Source organism: Cynocephalus volans, chromosome 9, assembly GCF_027409185.1.
Source record: "Cynocephalus volans isolate mCynVol1 chromosome 9, mCynVol1.pri, whole genome shotgun sequence".
Lineage (NCBI taxonomy): Eukaryota > Metazoa > Chordata > Mammalia > Dermoptera > Cynocephalidae > Cynocephalus > Cynocephalus volans.
The window spans coordinates 91,943,661-91,962,861 of record NC_084468.1 but is presented as its reverse complement, the minus strand read 5'-3'; the positions used below and the strand labels follow the sequence as shown (position 1 = coordinate 91,962,861).

At 38.0% G+C, this 19,201-nt stretch overlaps 1 protein-coding gene across 1 annotated transcript in view; it reads right to left on the bottom strand.

Annotated features, from left to right (window-relative positions):
- The window catches only part of ARHGEF38 (Rho guanine nucleotide exchange factor 38), a 143,380-nt gene extending 124,467 nt beyond the window's left edge, over positions 1-18,913 (bottom strand). Inside the window, exon 1 of the mRNA XM_063107214.1 lies at positions 18,718-18,913. Coding sequence (XP_062963284.1) covers positions 18,718-18,913 — 196 coding nt within the window. The remainder of the gene's footprint in view (positions 1-18,717) is intronic.
- Between the last annotated feature and the right edge of the window lie 288 nt (positions 18,914-19,201).

Below are 19,201 nucleotides of genomic sequence, written 5' to 3'. Positions count from 1 at the left end.
GTCACAACAATATTATTTCTCTTCTGACAGTATTGTTAGAATGATATCTACATTGATTAATACTTATCTGCTAATTCAAATAGGAACCTATGCTGTGGATGAACATAGTTATGCACACCTTCTCACCCTTATGAAATATAAAAACTAAAGTGAATTCTTGGTAGAATTCAACATAAAACATCAAAAATATTACTAGAAAGAACCGTGAGCTGATCTTACATCTGTGATTCTCATTTCAGTAATTTTAATAGTAGGGTTTTTTTCTCCTATAGAAGGATATATTTATTTTCCCTATTTATTTCATTGTGGTAAAATACACATGACACAAAATTTGCCATCTTAACTATTTTTGTGTGCAGTTCAACAGCATTAAGTACATTCCACTGTTGTGCAACCACTACCACCATATGTCTCCAGAACATTTTCATCTTCCCAAACTGAAACTCTGTACCCATTAAACAATAATTCCCCACTCACGCGTCCTATAAGTTTGGCTACTCTGTGTACTTCATATAAGTGGAATCATACATTTGTCCTTTTGTGCCTGGCTTATTTCACTTAGCATAATGCCCTCAAGGCTCATCTATGTTGTAGCATGTGTCAGAATTTCCTTTCTTTTAAAGGCTGGATAATATTCCATTTAATATATATACCATATTTTATTGCATATATATTCTTAAAAAATAATTTTTGGATTAAAGCATTATATGCTATATGGCAATTATACTGATGACAATATATTGTGAAAGCCTATAATAACAGCAATCATTTTAAAGTACTTTTTATGAAACAACTTGGTAAATATGCATTATCTGTCATCTTCCTGATACCCCTAAAAATGGGATATTACTCTAATTTTAGAGATGAAGAAACTCAACATGGTGAATGTAAGTAAAACTTATTCAGTAATACATAGAATATGCAGAAGAGCTGGAATTCAAACCAGATCTGCTCAGCTCTGAAGCCTGGGCTCTCTCACTCATCCCCTGACCGGGAATGTTGCAATCAGGTGTGTTGTGTTATATGTAGTGAAATCTTGCTGGACAGGGAGACATAGAGCTCAGTTCTGGCAACGCTACCCTCTAGCTGTGTGACCTTGACCAAATCATTTGTCTTCATTAAATTGTTTCATTTGTATAAAAGGAGTAAGAAAAATAGTAACAGTAATGATAATAAGAGCTTACATTTTTCAGTACTCACTACATGCGGTATACTGAGCTTGTATTAGCTCTTTAATCCTCACAAAAACACTATAACATGGATATATATTTATTCACTTCCTTATACACATGAAGACACTGAAACAGAGGTTACGTAATTTGCCCAAGGTCACACCACTGTAAGTGTTGAGCCGAAATTCAAACCTGAACCATTCTAGCTCCTAAACCTGCATTTTAACCACTACTCACTGCTAGGAGGTGGGGAGAATTGAGATAAAGCATGAAAATTGCTTAACTCAGTGTCTGACACACACAGAAGCCTCTCAAAAAAAGGCCAGTCATTGTTTTTATAACCATGATTTACTTGCCATTATTCTATATCTGATTCTGAATGGCTGCACCTGCTTTTCCACTTCTTTTTTTCTTGGAAATGTTCCAAGGGCAGGAGGGGAGATTGAGCATCCATCAGGAAAGTACCCTTCTTGGCTGGAAAAAGTAAAAACAGCAAGGACTACTACACAGTCAATTCAACACCAGGCCTAATGTGCACGGCTAGTATTTAGATTGAATTCAAATGAGGTGGAGATACAGCCCTTGCATGTTCTGTAGCAAATAATATAAAAATGCCCGAATTTTAAAAATCTGATTCTTTCCCATTTACACCAAAGTTAAATCACCAATGCAAATAAATTTCTGAGAACTCACTGAAAACGTTACGCTCCTCAAGAAAGTTTAAAGAGTGAGAAGATAACTAAAATGGCTATGTCCTGCTACAGTATACAGCTTATTACTTTCAAAACTCTAGGTCCTTATTTATTTAGGTTAAGATTCCTAGCTGATATTATTTAACAATGACTACCAATAAATAATCATGGATTTTTATTTCCATATTTATATTGAAATCTTACTTATCTCTTAATAAAGAAGACTTGGAGCTTACAGTTTTATAAACCAAGTTTAAAGTTTTGCTTGATGCCTTCCTTAAGAGCACCTGCCCTCGCTCCCCTTCCCATACCTGTAACACCAGACTAGGCAGGTACACAACACTTATTTATTGAGCAGCTTTCACAGACACTTAACTCTAGAGAACTCAAGAATAATATAATACAAGAACTTGGCCCTTAACTAATTTACAATTTCATCATAGTCACATACGTTCTAAATAGGAATCAAAGAATATAAGAATTTGTAGGTAAATTACAAATTTTACAAATTCCATAGTTTTTAGAGTCAAAGTTGTCTAATTTAACATCAATTTTTTATATTGCATATTGGATTTTGAGATGGTACTGTACTTTGTGTTGGATATACAGCAGTGAATAAAACAATAAATAGTCCTCATCATCAAGAAATGTATAATCTAGAAGTAAAGACAGCTTATTAAAGTCACAGAAACATAGATATTTCTCATTCCCTGTCTAAAACATACGAATTGATGTCTATGCACTCCTCCACTTAATGATCAAATTGTATGTTTTCCAGGACTTACTTGTATTCAAAAGAAACCTGATTATGTCAGTTGTACTTCTTATTGTAATTATATTAACTAAATTTACAAAAATTGATGAAATATGAGAGTACAAAACTGCGTATTTCCATGAAAACTGCCTTAAGCTTTGAAATGATTGACAAAGTCAAGTTGCCAAAATGCTGTCGCTATATTAGGAGTTGGATGAGACAAATATAAAAGATTGAGGAGAAAATTATTCTAGAAAGATTCTGCAACAAATTGCTTTGCAATTTAAAATGTCAGACAATATTTTAAAACTGGTATACAAATATAATTACAATAAGCTGTGACCTGTGCTAAGCACAGCACAGCCTAGAGGTCAGGCCTAGTGCAGAAATGATACATAACGGAAATCCAAAGGAGAGATCACTAAGTGAAGAGAGAAGGAAAAGAGCAAAAAGGAGTAGCATGTCCAAAGGTTTGGTGGCAAAAGAAGATGTGAAAACAATGTGGCTGACGTACAAATGTTAGAGGATGTGAGAAGGGGATGAGTCTAGAGAAATTGTCAGAGGCAGATCTTGAAGGTCTCATTAAGGAATCTGGGATTTTTAAGAACAATGGGAAATCAATGAGGAATTTTTAAACAAGTGAGGGACATGATCAGATTCTCTTGGCAAGATCATTTTTGCCTCTGTAGGACCAGATTTGGGAGAAGAAGGTGAAGAGCAAACCTGGAGGCAGAGAGGCAGTGAAGTGGCTATTTACCTGGACAGCCTAGTTGCAAGAGGAAAGAAGGAGGCAGTTTAGCTTAGTCTAGTTGCCAAGAGGATGGAGAGATTTGAACAGATCAAGAGAAATTTAGGAGTTAAAATTAGCATGAACTAGGTTCTGGTCAAGATGGTGGAACAGACTGTCTCCAGCATCACTCCCAGAAAACAACCAATTTACAACTATATAAAAAAGCAACAACAGCCAAGCTGGGGCTGCTAGAGCTCAGGGGAAGAGGAGGAGAGACCTACAGAGTGCATGAAGGCAGGAGAAGCCACGATGAGAGAAATAAAAAACTGCTCTGACCATTTCGTGCTGCAGCTGCTTTAAGGCTGGAACTGCTGAGCACATGGAGCAGGAGCCAGCAAAAGCCACAGCTGTACCCTTCGGATGGAGTTGCTTGGAGGCGGCAGGGGAGAAGAGGGCCTTGGTGGCCTCCAGGCCAGCAAGACCACTAATAGAGTTCCCTTGGACACACACAGGAGCGAGGAGCCACACAACTGAAAAAATGGAGGCACTCAGAGGCTGGTAAGTCATTGCAAGGGACCCGTGTACAGCCTGACCCATGGAAAGTGTTTGCAGCAAGGGCAGTGGGAGAGACAGGCCCACCAGGAGAACACTGGGGCCCAGCAAGGACAGATGATCTGCACCCCAGTCAGCGTAGGACCACTCAGAGGAGACGGGTCAGGAACATAGAATTGCATGGGGTGCAGTTTGATGAAAAGACTCAGGCCCAGATCAGAGTTTCTACACAACCCAGGTGCACTGACTCTCTGGAGAGCTGTAAGTACCTATAAGGTCAACCATTATAACCTGTGCTGCACAAAAAGCCTTCCCTAGGGAAGCAGCAGCAAAGCAGCTATTTAGCTAAACCACACAGCTCAAGCATTGGTCCCAACAGGAGGTTCCCCCACTTTAGAAGTAAGCAAAGGACAAAAAAATTAGTTCCAGCTCAGACACACCACCAGCACCTCAGGCCATGGAGTCAGGGACCAGACCCCCTCCCCTCAACCAGGCACACCATGCCAGCACCTCAGGGCCCACCCTGAGCTGGGGTGGAGCTGGGGATGGACCCCACCCACAACCAGGCATGCCACCAGCACCAAGGAGCAGGCCAAAAACATCACCTCCATGTGGGTGGCCCACCACAGCCACCACAATAACTATGGCTGCCATGAAAGTGGCTAGATTTCACCACCACCACGCAGATGGTCCACCAGCCACTGGAGTGCATTGACACAAGGAGAGTCAGCCGCAGAGATAAAGAAAAGAAGAGGATGTCTCTCTCCACAAAACCCATTCCAGAGAGACAGAAGAAGTATCTGTTCTACAATAATGTTGGGGGAACTGATCATACCTCTCAGCATTGGACAGATCATCTAGGCAACAAATCAACAGAGTAACCATTATTCTTTCAGAAGGAGAGAAGAAATCTAAGGTAATTAAAAGGGTCGGGGGATGGGATGAGATTGGACAAGGGGCATAAAGAATAAGTATGATTTGTAACAATATATATGCTAGTAATATTGATTTGATCAACATATCTCAACATTGAACCCCAAAAATATGTATAATCAATTTTGATTCAATAAATTTTTTTTTAAAAAGAAATAGAAAAATAGAATTAAAAGATAATACAAATCTTTCCATGGACTTTTTAAAAATATTGTACTATTCTGCCATTTAAAAAAAATGAAATTCTGCCATTCACAATGACATAAATAAGCTTGGAGAAAATTATGTTAAGTGAAATAAACCAGGCACAGAAAGAGAAAAAAAATTTAGCATGAACTGATAAGTTATCAATGTAGGAGTTAAAGGGTAAAGGAGAGGAGAAGTCAAAGTTGACTCTCAGATTTCTGAGTTGGTTAACCAGGTAACAGTGCCATTTAAAGAAATAGGGAACAATGGAAAAAGAGTGGGTAGAGGAGAAAAGGTGATAAGTTCTACTCAACCCTATCTCCTTATATAGAAAAGGAAGCTAATTTTAGAGAGTCAGAAATTAAGTTCAGGTCTTCTGCCATCACCCGCTCCTTACCCACATCTGTCCAGTCCCCTTTCTACCCATAGACTGCAAACACCCATCCATAATTCAGTCTAGGGTTTTAGTCTAGGCAGATCATTACCAAACCACCAGATGTGATTATAAGCATTATTCTGTCCTTTTCCATGCTGTATTTCATATCTGCCCCTACAAACCCCAAAAGACCTTGGCTTAGCATTGCACTGTACCCTACTGACATAAGTTTCACACAGTAAAATCTTTAATCAGTTTCAATGGAAATCTGACCCACAGAAAGATGAATGGAGCAGGCCTTCTGTGAAACAGGTTGAAAATAATTGCATGTCAGGCAGGTTTTGGAGAGGAGCCAGCAAGTATTATGTGAAAATGTGGAGGAGCAGACTCTCTATGGCTCTGAATTTAAAAGCTCAAACACTGTGTTAGGGAAATATTTTATCCTCATTTGAAGGGCATGTGATTCATCTCCTCTGACTGCTAATTGATGCAGAAAGCAGGGAAATGGATTTCAAAAAGGAATTCAACAAAGCTTACCTGGCTTGAAAAATACTTAAGTGGCATTGGTTTGAATTAACAGTCCCCGGCAGTGATCAGCATAACACAGCCAGAATAATTAGGAGCTACGTAAATGGGTAACTACATTTCTGGAAATGTCTTTATTTAAAGTCTTTTCAGAAAAAGATGAGTGAAAGAGGGCAGATTCCAAGCCCTTAAGAGAACAGGAACTTGACTTGTTAAAGTCCTCCCTGTATTCAATTTTTCTGTTTTAATTGTTCTACTATTGAGGATGCAAAATTTTGGCTGGATGAGAAACACTGATTTTATCCATTTGTTCATTCATTCAACAAATATTTATTGAGTGCTCATTGTGCCAGGCATTGTTCTGGGTGAGTGGTTCCAACCTGACAATTTTACCTTTCATGCACCCCCACCCCTCTGCTGGGATACTTGTCAATGTCTGGAGTCACTAGGAGTTGTCACACTAGGGGGGTGGGAGGCAGCTCCAGAAACTAGAGGGTAGAGTCTAGGGATGCTGCTAATATCCTATAATGCATAGGACAACCCTGCTGCAACAAAATTATCTAGCCCAAAATGTGAGTAATGCCAGTGTTGAGAAATCCTGTTCTAGATGGTAGCAACATAAGACCAAGAACAACAAATGCTAGCGAGGATGCTAGCTAGTCCCACTGTTGGCGGGACTGTAAATTAGCACAGCCATTATGGAGAACAGTATGGAGGTTTCTCAAACAACTACAGATAGAACTGCCATATGATCCAGCAATCCCACTACTGGGTATATACCCAAAGGAATGGAAATCATCATGTTGAAGGGATACCTGCACTCCCATGTTCATTGCAACTCTACTTACAACAGCCAAAATATGGAACTAACCTAAGTGTCCATTGACAGATGACTGGATAAGGAAAATGTGCTACACACACACACACACACACACACACACACACAATGGAATACTACTCAGCCATAAAAAACAATGAAATTTTGCCATTTGCAGCAACATGGACGAGTCTGAAGAAAATTATGTTAAGTAAAATAAACCAGACAAGGAAAGAGAAATACTGCATGTTCTCACTTACAACTGGGTGCTAAGAAAGAAAGGAAGGAAGGAAGGAAAGACCAAAACAATACGTTGAACTTTCAGAAGGGGAAAAAAAAACTAAGGATATTAGAGATGGGGGAGAGGCAGGGTGGGAAAAGGGGTAGTTTGGAGAGGGACAAGTGAGTAAAGGGCATAAAGAAAAATCAGGATTTGCAATAATAACATGCTTATAATAAAAAAAAAGAAAAACTTCAGCCTTATGAAACATTTTAGTATGAAAGAGAAACAATAAACCAATTAATTAAAAAATACATAGGATACTAAATAGTGATAAGGTACTATAAAAGAAAATAAAGCAGGTGGTGGTTATTGTATACAGAGAGGTCAGGGAAGTCCTCACTAACAAGGTGATTTTTTTTTAGTAGAAACCTGAAGAGAATCAAGTCATGGGAATGGGGACTGATTTCATCATTTTTTTCTTTCTTTTTTTTTTTGGCTAATTATGCATCAATTTAGAGTGAAGATGAGTTTAAGATAATTTGTGGGAAAATTATCTGAGCGTCAGAGCTTTTTTCCTCCTGTTTTAATTGTCAAAACCTTTATATTGGTTTACTTAAAGGGGTATACTATTCTCTACTTTTAAACATTTTAGACAATGAGAAACAGGGTTGGTTTTCCTTTCAACCAGATGAAACATACTCTCTTCTTTCAACTTAATCAATTATTTCAGGCAACAGGTTCCAAACACCACATACAGAACAATAATCCATGCATCAGTATATATGTACATAGTACACATAAGCGTGTAGTGGATATGCATACAGTATCACAGTATTATATAGTTACATATAGTATTAATGTGCTCTTACAACACATGATGTATCTGAGGGCAGGAAAGGTCATCAGGGTTTGAACACAAACATATAAAGAATAATATTTTGAAAATGAAATCAAATTGTTGGTTGAATATTTTGATTTTTTTGTTATTTTTAATTTGTACATATTTATAAAAACATATAGCAAAAAAGCATACAGGATTTTAGCTTTTCTGATAGGTTATCCCAATCCAAAATCTTATTTGATCAATGATTTACTGAAAGAAAATTTTAACTGCAGTTGTATGAAAAATCAAATACATAAAAAATTTTGCTTGTAACTTCAATACAGTGAAGCCTCAATTTTCTCAAAGAAGTATTGACTTTGTTTTCCGAGGATTCCTTCATTAAAAGAAATCTAATTTTACATCTTAATTTGGTATTTCATTTCTATGCAGAAATGTTCAGAATGAAGAAGCAAAAGCACACTATGAGATTATAATTACAGTATTTTAAAAATATTCAGTAAAGTTATGAATATTTCAAAAACAGTAGCACCATTGTAACATAGTGACAAGCCTAAATATCAGGTTGGAGAGGCATTAACAAGCAATTTAAACTCTAGGTGAGTATTTATTTTCAAATATGTTATTTATATTTTTAGATGTATAGATTTGGCTAACAGAAAAAAAAAAAAGAAAGAAAGAAAGAAAGAAAGAAAAGTAAAGGAGAAAATCACTCTACTTAGAATCTTTGATTAACCCAGAACAAAAATAATTGAATTTCTTTATTCATATTTGGTTATAAAAATGTGATACTACGTCCAGAGGGGTAACCTATGGGTCCTTCAGTGCATGGTAGATGTGATTTTTATATGCCCTTGCTAATAATGGCAGAATTTTAAAGAATGCTCTGACAAAACGAATATGGAGAAGAGAAATATAAGACATGATAAAAACTGATAAATCATTCCTCAGCTGACTTAGATCCACACCCAGCAACTCAGGAGATCACGATGAAATGGCAGAAGCAGAGAGAGAGAGAGACTCTCACGTGCTGTCCTTTTAAAGCCAACAGAACCACACCCGTGACCACCATTAAACCATCAGTGGATTAATCCATTTCCCAGGGCATGGTCCTCATAATCTAACCACCTCTTCAAGGCCCTATCTTTCAACTACCATAATAGGATTCCCTACCCTCTTGACACTCACAGTGGAAACCAAGCCTTGATGACTTTGGGGGTACATTCAATCCACAGCACATTGTGTATATATACCACATTTTCTTTATCCAGTCATCTGTGGAAGGACGTTTAGATTGGTTTCAACTCTTCACTATTGTGAATAGAGCTGCAATAAACATGAGAGTACAAGTGTCCCTTCTACTCACTGACTTCCATTCCTGTGAATAAATACCCAGTATTGGGATTGCTGGGTCATACAGTAGTTCTATCTGTAGTTGTTTGAGAAACTTCCATACTGTTTTCCATAGTGGCCGTACTACTTCATATTCCCACCAACAATGTATAATAAGTGTTCCCCTTTCTCCATGTCTTCACCAGCATTTGTTATTTTCTGTCTTTTGGACAATAGCCATTCTAACTGGGGAGAGATGATCTGTGAGCCTCTGTGGTGAGGATGGGGATTGGTGTGAGTCCTCTACCTATCTATCTTTTCACCACAAGGGAAAATTCCTCCTGCACAGATCCCGGTGTCAAAGATGTGGCAGCTGAGGCTGTGTGCCTCTCTCTCCTCTTTATGTCACTATCCTGGGATTTTATGCTCCACAAGGATCTCACCAGTCTCCCGCTGCACTCCTACACTCTTCTACTGAGGCTCCCACCAATATTTAGCTGTCTGTTAGTTGTTCAGTTCTTCTTCTGTGGGAGGAACACACCTGGGCACCTCCAGTCTGTCATCTTGCCCTGCCTCTCTCTTCTCTCTATTTTCTTATTTAATTAAATTTATTAATTTATTTACTTATCTTTCTCTTTATGGGAAAAGAATGTAGAGCCATTAATCTGAAACTTGACTACTATTAAATAGTGGGGAAATAGGAATGACAGAATTATAAAAGCAAATATAGCAATCATAAGGAACAATATACTTACAATTAGTCCTTGAATTTTTTAAAATCATTCAATAGTCATTGAATTGAGCATCTACCATATACCAGGCATTGCTTAAGTGCTAAAATAAAACTAAGTCTCTACCTCCAAGGAGATTTATATTCAAATGGAAGAGAGAGTCAAGGATAGAATAGAATAGCATAATTTCAGAGAGCCATAGAAGGTGGCATGAAGGCCACTAAATGGACTCAGACTATACCACCCCAAAATATGCTACTTTGGCCTATGATTATTTTCAGATGAAGTCACTTGAAAAACAGCAGATGAAGGAAGGACTTTCTGTTCTCCTTTCTACCTAAAAGCAGGGCATAAATTTCCCACGAGAAAGGTGTCCTCCCTGTGTCTGAAAGAGGAGAACATTCTTATCACCAGAGATAAATATTTGACATTGAGGTAAGTCTGTACAAACAAATCTAACTAAAATAACCTTTATTGTCCTTTAGTTACCTCCATATATTTCCTAGCCACTTTCCCACAATTTGTTGCCCCTAGCCCAAACCCCCTTTTCCTTTGTTTTGTCATGTCTCCACAATTTATCACTCTTTATTAAAATGTCATATAAGTCCCCAGGTCTAACTGCTTCTTTGAGGAATTTACTTTTTTCTAAAATGAACCCCATGCCACATAAAAACATTAGCATCAAATAAAATTTGTATGCTTTTTCTCCTGTTAGTCTGTCTTTTGCCAGTACAATTCACAGGCCCTAGTCACGAAATCTAAGAGGGCAAGGGAAAAGGATTTCCTCCCCTACATCACTCTAGGTAAGATGGTCAGAGAAGATCTCTCCAAGAATGTGAGCAGAGATCTCAATGATGAGAATCCATACTTGCAGAGATTTAGGGGGAGAAAATTTTAGGTAAAGAAAATAGCTAATATAAAGGCCAGGAAAAAGGTACAAATTTGACTCTAAGCTGCTGGCAGCTAAATATAGTAAATTGCTTGTTGTTATCTAGGAGGGGAACATGTTCTAATTCTTAAGAGGAGTCTAAGTTTTTCTTTGAATAAAACCTGGATGGCATTGAGAGAGGTAAACAATGTCTTCATCAACCACTTCACAACAAATACAGAAACAGAAATCTGCGATGGCTTTTTTTAGTGACATTGGAGACCTAACATTAAGAAACATTCAGGAAGGACAATTTCTGTGAGAGGCTACAATGACCCAGAATACTGAGTGCAGTAGCTAGATGACATGACCTTAAAGTTCTTTTCTTTAAGTAAGAGCTGGATGTCTGACGGTCCAAGACTTCATCCTTTATTAAGGGCCTCAGTGCAGGTATCCTAGAGTATTCATTTATTCTCTGATTCATTAATCAAGAAAGAAATTGTTCAGAACAACCTTGGACAAAGGCTTTTAATCATAACACTCTATTCTTCTGCTGCATTTAAGTTACAACTCACAATTTAGGCTGACTTCATAGAAATCTATTGAAATATCACCTACCCAGATAAGAATTGCTTGTTTCCAGTATATAATTCCATTCTTTTCATTTGCAAGTGTATTACTCCACCCCCTCCCTCCACCATTGCTGCAGAATAAGGCTCTCAGTGTTTTGGATATATATATTAAGTTTTGTTGAGATGCAAATAAATGACAACAGGCATAAAATTAAGAAAGAAGATTGTCAATGTCAAGGTATTTTAAAAAGTAGGAAATGGAGATCATTAAGCTATTACTATAGGGCAGGTTTGCTTAACCTAACTTTTAATTTTGTTCCCTGACAATTAAACAAAACAAAACAAAACAAGTATATTTTAAACATCAGTGCTCTGGCAGGGACATGCCACAATAATTGGAGAGAGGGAATATATATTCCAAAGTGGAAAATGGCAGGTCAGGCTTTATCAGAATAGCAAAGAGATGTCATCACATTACAAAACATGTGCTAAACCACCAAATTGCTTTGACTTCTTACTACTAGTAAACCATACATATAAAATGCCTACTAAGTCAATTAATTAGATGTATTCTATTTTGCAAATATTTAAAGTACCTGAGTTTAAATACAAGCTCTACCACCTGTTTTTTTCAACTATAAAACCAGAACTGAAAGGGAGTTGAGATTAAGTGAGTGGAAGTCCCTGGCTAGCACGGTTCCTACCGGATAACAGATTACCCTCAATCTCTTCTTTCCTTTCCCTTCTCTTCTTTCTTACTTTCCACAACCTAGTGTAGAAGAAGGGCCATATCGTGAACACAGGTTACAGCCAAAACCCACTCAGAGCTCTCTCCCTGTGGGACCTGTAGCAAGGGTACAGATGGAGGCCAACATACCACGTCTACATATTTAAAAGCTATAAATCAAGCTGTTAAATAAAATGTGATATATCTTTCTACCTTGATAAATAACACCTTCATAACAACGTGGAAGGCCAAGTCCTAGTACAGATTTCTCAGACAGATCCTTTGAGGTTTCATGCCAAAATTTGGCAGGGTGCTGTGGGGTATACTTACCCCTACTCAATCTTGAGGCCTATACCCCTGCTCTTCCCTTTTCCTCCCAACAGGGGACTGGTAGGCATGGTATGGACTACCCCCTTCCCACCCCACAACCAGCATAATCAAGACTGGAAACACCCCCCACTCAATTGCCCCTCAGGCCTAAGAGTGAACACACCAGCAACCACAGTCTGCATAGGAAGAGGTCCACACAGGCCTCGGAGCCAGTACTGGGGCCTGTTGAACAGATATTTTCATGGTTTTGGATATAGTCTAGAAGTGAGGGAAGGGGTCGCAAAAAGGCAGTAATCTTGTCCCCAAGATTTCCTCACCTACTTGGTAAGGAGGTGGTTGCAGAGTCACTCTAAAGCACAACCTGAAGCCAAGTCTTGCCTGGTTCTAAGAGTGATATTACTTACAAGTTTAACAATACTTGCAATATTTCCACTTTCACCAGGAAATCGATACCAAAAAAGTACTAAAGTTAATAGGATTACAGCATCAAGAAAAAGTAATGCTACAAACAGAGGTTTTTTTTCTTTCTTATATCAAAAGAAACAAAGGTGAACGTAGCTTGGGTGCTTTTCTCTCTCCCATCTTTTTCCCAACTATGCTACTATTTTAAGCTACATTTCTCTCTATGCTTCGTACATGCTTGGCCTCCCCCCTCCTTTTCTCTCCTTCCTTTCATTCCTCCCTCCCTCTTGATTTCTCATTTTATGTTTTTATAAACCCATAATTTTTGTGCACAAGAAAAAGCACAACTGGAAGTTGTATTTGTTACCTTTAAGAAAGTTATATCTAAAGTCATATCAGCCAAGTAGTCAAACACAAAAGGAATAAATATGCCTATCACGATGTGGTGGCAGTAAAACAGCACAAACTTTTTTGATTTCTGTGACTCATGCTTTATTTGACACAAATAGTTCTTCTAAAAACTGTAAGACACCTTTACCAAAAAGGAAGGAGTGTAAAAATCAGGCTTCACTTTGGTTTCTACGCATGCAATGAGAGAGAAATTACTCCATTTTTAAAGTGCCTTGCCTTTTGCAAAGATTTGCCCTTCAAAGTATGATGCACACCTATTTGTACTGGTGTCACATTACTGAGTCAGGTACTTCCCATAAAGGGTATATGGAGTCGGGTAAAGAGGAAGGAGCTACTCAATACCCAAAGAACAGGCAGAAATAAAGAGTTTGTAGCACTGGGGTAGAAACATGCACAGGCATCTGGACAATTAGTTTTATTCCACCTTTCATTGGGCCTTGAACAAAAATCACCAAATCTTCCAGTGTTTAAAACTCCTGCTCACTTACACGTTGTCTGTATTCTTAATAAATATTACAAATTAGATGGTCTCGTAATCTTAAGTCTAACTTATTATTTGAGTCATTTGTCACCATACTGAACAATATGTTACTCTGTATAAAGTTCATTATTATCATGATAGAAAAAAACTTCAGGATTTCATAAAGATAACCAATCAGTACTTTCTTGATGAGAATGATATGATAGCTTTTGCAGAAAAAAGAAGGTACCGTAGACCTACTATCAACAGGAGACGTGATTTTTAGATGCGTTACCAGCAAGATTAATGGCATTTTACTCACTCTCACTCTTTCACCCGGTGCTGGATAAGCAAATTAATGCATTGGCCAAAATATGAACCAGAAGCTTAGTGAGTATGACCATAGAGGATAATAGAATTGACCCAACATCTTCATTCAGGCTGCTATAACAAATATAGCATAGATTGGATGGTTTAAACAACAAACATTTCTTTCTCATAGTCCTGGAGTCTAGGAAATCCAGGGTCAAGGTCCCCGAAGATCCCTTTTCTGCTGAGGGCCCACTTCCTGGTTTACCTTCTCATATCCTCATATGGCAGAGAGCAGAAAGAAAAGCAAGCTCTCTCATGATTTTTCTTATAATGGCACTAATCCAATTCATGAAGGTTCCAACCTCATGACATAATTACCTCCTAAAGGCACCACCTCCAAATACCATCACATTGAAGATTAGGCTTCAACATACAGATTTTGCAGGGACACAAAGATTTAGTCCATAGTACCCATACTGAGAGGAAACCTATAATGTCAGTCATATCAGTCACGTAGGGTTTTCAGAAAAGACTGCTGAAGGTTAATCAATAAACTTTTCATTAGAAGTTTAATCTTTGCAGAAATATGCCTCAAATACACACATACAAATATATCTACAATCATGTCACTTAATTATGGGGATATGTTCTGAGAAAGGTGTCATTCGGCAATTTCATCATTATGCAAACATAATAAAGTATACTTATGCAAACTCAGATGCTATAGCCTACTATATACCTAGGCTATATGGTATCTTATGGGACCACCATCATATATGTGGTCCGACTTTTTGTTTCTTCAGGATTTTTTTCTTTTTCTTTTTTGCTTTCTTTTCTTTTCTTTTCTTTCTTTTTTTCTCCATGCATTCATCCTTGATCAAAACATCATTATGCAGCACTTGGCTATATATCTACATACTGTTGGTATAGATAGATGGATAGATAGATATCTGCATATGGACAGATACATTTGTACATAACTATTTAAATTAGGCACATTTCAAATGTCAAGTTTACACATATAATCATATCCAAAACCCTTCCTGAGTTTTTACTACTCAGCCACTAAATTCCCCCTATTTAGGAAGCGGAGCTTGAGTCTGGCACCTTAGACCACTCGGCCATCCTGACACCTTAAATTCCCCCTATTTAGATCATCTCTACGGGTCCCAGTAGAACAGCATGAAGAGTTGAGCTAGCTTGACAGCTAGGATGACGTAGCTCTCATTGTTACGGATGAAAGGAGTGTACTGAGGTATGGTCCTTGTATGCTCTAAAAGGTAGAGTCAGGAATGAGACAGGCTTCCATTAAGAATTACTTATTGCAATTTTTATCTCTGATATGTTTATTTATTTTACTGAAGAATCATCTTCGTTAATGGAGTCATGGATCCTTCCATATTTAGATACATTCACACAAGCCTCTTATTTCAGGCCTTGGTGTGTCCCCTCACACCACGTCCCTGCTTGGGCCCGACCAGTCAAGTCATCTACTCTACTTAACAGTTACCGAGTGCTTTCTGTGTGCTGGGCATGATTCTACGTGCAGAGATGGAACAGTTAACAAGACAGGGTTTCTTTCATGGAGTGTGGGAGGAGAGTGAGAGAGGGGGGAGAGGGAATGAGAGTCTATATGAGGTGATAAATAAGGAAACAAAAACATAATTTTAGATAGAAGTTCAGTGAAGAAGTTAAACTATCCTTCTTTTCCCATTCTGTGCCTTTCTCCCATGGCCACCTTATCATTTCTTAAAGACAATGTTTTCTGACAACCTCCTCCACCCAATCCTGAATAGACCATTTCCTGCTTTTGTGGACCTGCGATCCCACCTGCACTTTTACGGTGCCACTTTATTGCATTTATGTGTTTACCCATCTTATCTTTCCCAACCAGACTTTAAGCCTCTTGGGAGTAAAGGTCAGTCACGCTTTCTTAATGATTTTGTAGTCGTAATTCCTGGCACATACTGTTTTTTTTCCCTCTCCATTGGAACCCCCCAGACACAGTATATGACATATTCAATAAACGCCAATTAACTGAATGAATCTGTTGAAGGAGTAAAGGAGCCTAACCAGTAGTTTCACTATAATTGTACAATTTGAGGCTTAGTAGGAATCACTATGTTAATGTGATCACAATCTTCTACAAGGTTTTAGGATGTCCTCATCAGAGCAGTGTTCTATTGTTCTAATCCAGTAGCTCTCACCCCGTGTACCGTTTTTTAAAATGTTATTAAAACTTAGGATTCACACTACAAAAAGTGATGACTAAAATTGTACAGGTAGTCTGTGTTGTACGAGTTAAGAGGCAAGTTCAGGGACACTAAAGAAAGATCTTAAATATATTTTCTAGAACCCGGAGAACTTGCTTCCAGGGAGTGTTAGAGCATGAATTATTTTACTCAAATAATTCATCACTGAAGGACAGATGACTAAATAATTTCAGGACTGTGGAGGTGCCAGAAATTCCAGTATTTGAAAGCACACTGTGACCTCACAATGGCTTTGGGCCATCTATCCAGAGAGCTCTAACTAGCACAGGTCTTTATTCAATGCTTTTCAGGAGCAATCACTTACAAGGCAGGCAGAGGAAAAGCTCTTGGCATTTCAATAATAAAGAGCTTCTTAAGGTGATTTAGGACTTATCCACATGATAATAGGTATTGTACAGGGCAGAGAGCAAACCCACAAATCTGATTGCTTTGAACATTAATGAGAAAATGCCTTCTATTGTTGCCAAAGCAGTTACAGTAGAATCATGCTAAAAGCTCTATTAGGCATTAGATAATCAGACTTGGACTTTATTAAGAGTTACATCTAAAAAATGTTACTTATCAGGAGGCCAGCCTATCTTTAACAGCTCCGAGGTGCTCCTTTACATTTGCTGGTAGTTTTTCTCAAGCACAGACAGTTTTGGGAACATGGCTTACTTCCAGAGTCTTTTCTTCCATCTTCAAAGACAGACCCAACAGAGCATAGGAAAGCCACAAATCAAATGGAATGTACAAGAAGCCTGAGGTCTTCTGCTGAGTAACCAGCACACACCCGCTGTATTTTGTGGCCATAGACTTATTTTTTTAGGTACATTTAGAAAGTAAGTAACAAAAATTAGTGAGTAGCAAAATTTATTTTCTATTTTTATTTCGTTAACGGAAAACCTAAACCAAAAAGATGTTGAGTTAGTGAAACTCAGGCAGAAGAATCATATTACTAGGGATAAAGCAATGGGCTTTTCCTGAATTTATATATTTGGTCTCTTTATCAAAGGATAGAAAAAAGTTTTTAAAAAGTTAAATAAGGTATATAAAGTTGGATTAATAGAGGGCAAGTTCTGTTCTATCATTACGGTACCCATTATTCGTAAAATTAAAAATAAATAATACTTATTGAGCACATACCATCTGTCGGTTAATATACTAGATGTTTCATGTAATTATCTAATTTCATTCTCCCAACAACATTATCATTAGTTCCACTTTTACAGACAGGGAAAGAGAGGCTCAGAAAATTTAAGAATTTTCTCAAAGTCTTATAGGTGGTTAGTTGGAGTCAGGATTAGAAATCAAATGTGTGAAGCTTTAAAATTTGCTTTCTTTCCCATGTATTCATGGCCTCGAGAAAGATTAATTTCAAAGATCAAACCACACCTGTCCCCCACTAAAGAAATTATTTAAGGGTAAAACTGACTCTGTACTTTAGGACTGAGCTACCAAGAATTTTTTTTCACACATTAATTCATAGCAATTTTTAAAGGTTTAAGTGCATTTAATTTAATTTAACTTACTTAATTTGCATAACCAAGTCTAAGCTCATTTTTGAGGAAAGATATCTGCTAAGCACAAGCATGTCCCATTGGTCTTTCTAACTTCATCATAGTTTTTAAGTCTAAAATGACAGCTCACAGTGAGATGAGAGAGTTCAAACACACATTGTGCTAAAAGCAGAAGCTGGTTTTGGAGGATCACATAACAGGTCCTGCAGTAGAGACTTAAAATGCTGCATAATATCAACATCAAAATGAAGTTTTACTAGAACAAATGACCTTCAGGAGAAAGAGAGGGAAAAAAGAAAGGGTGGATGCGAAGGGATAGAAATTCAGGGCCTGAAACAGAGGATGTGTTATAACTGTGCCAAATTATGACTATGGCAAAATAAACTGAATTTATTTCCTGAAAAGTCATCCAGCGTAAGCATGCTAAATAAACATCTCTACCATATCTGGGTAGTATTTGATTCACTTTAAGGGAATGAACACCTAAGTGATTTTTCAGCAAATCTGTTATACCATCTTGCTGAATGTACATACATTCCTTATTTTTCATGCCCCTATTTAAAATAACTACAATCCCAATTCAGTACAATTACCTACATGGATATCGTGATGTGACATCTCACACCTACCTATTGACATAAACTATCTTTTGTAGGTTTCTAAATCATTTGCTTTCTAGTGCTTGCCACTTCTTAAGTTGGGTAGGGAAGGGAGAAAAAAAGGAAAGGGGAAGGAAGAAGAAAAAAATATTACCCTCATCAGGAAAAAGCCAGCAATATTAAAAGTAATTCAGAATTGGCTTTTTAACTATTGGATCACACAATAAAATTTTCGCTCTAATTTATGAGTCACATGTACTTGCAGTTTCTTATTTTGTGGGAAGGAGAAGTAGTATTCAATTTTCTCCTCTTCCTTAAGTGTTTTCTTTGCAAATGGAAGAGTAGCAGAAACAGAGCTGGGAGTGCAGTAACCTGGGACAGGTGATTGCTTTTTGGTTACCTTGTAATTTCTGGTTGTATTCGGTCCTGTCAGACTGGCTCCTCCTCAGGGTCCCAGAGTGGTCCCCAGACACAATGCTCTCCACCACAGTGTCAGTCTTTCTTCTCTCCAGCATATAGAGTCTGGGTCTCAAGAAAGTCAGATTCTTTTTCTTGGTGCTCATGGTTTCTCTCCCAGTGGCTTCTTTGGGCTCCATCTGAGGCAGACAAGCTTCAGAGGCTTGTACACAATGGCTGTTTGCTAAGGTGCCTCAGGGTGAACGTTAAAGCCACTAGAGTGACAAGTTTAACTGCCCCCTTCTAACTAAACGGCTTCACTCCAGGGTTACCTGGCTGTGACTGCCACCTCTATGGAGTCCCACAGCTCCACCCCTATGAGGTCATTCTTTTTTATACCTAGAATCCAGCAGGGGAAGCTGCCACCTGTTACCTGAGAGACCTGCGGCACAGAGCTAGGCAAAGCAGGGACTGCGCCGTCACATGCT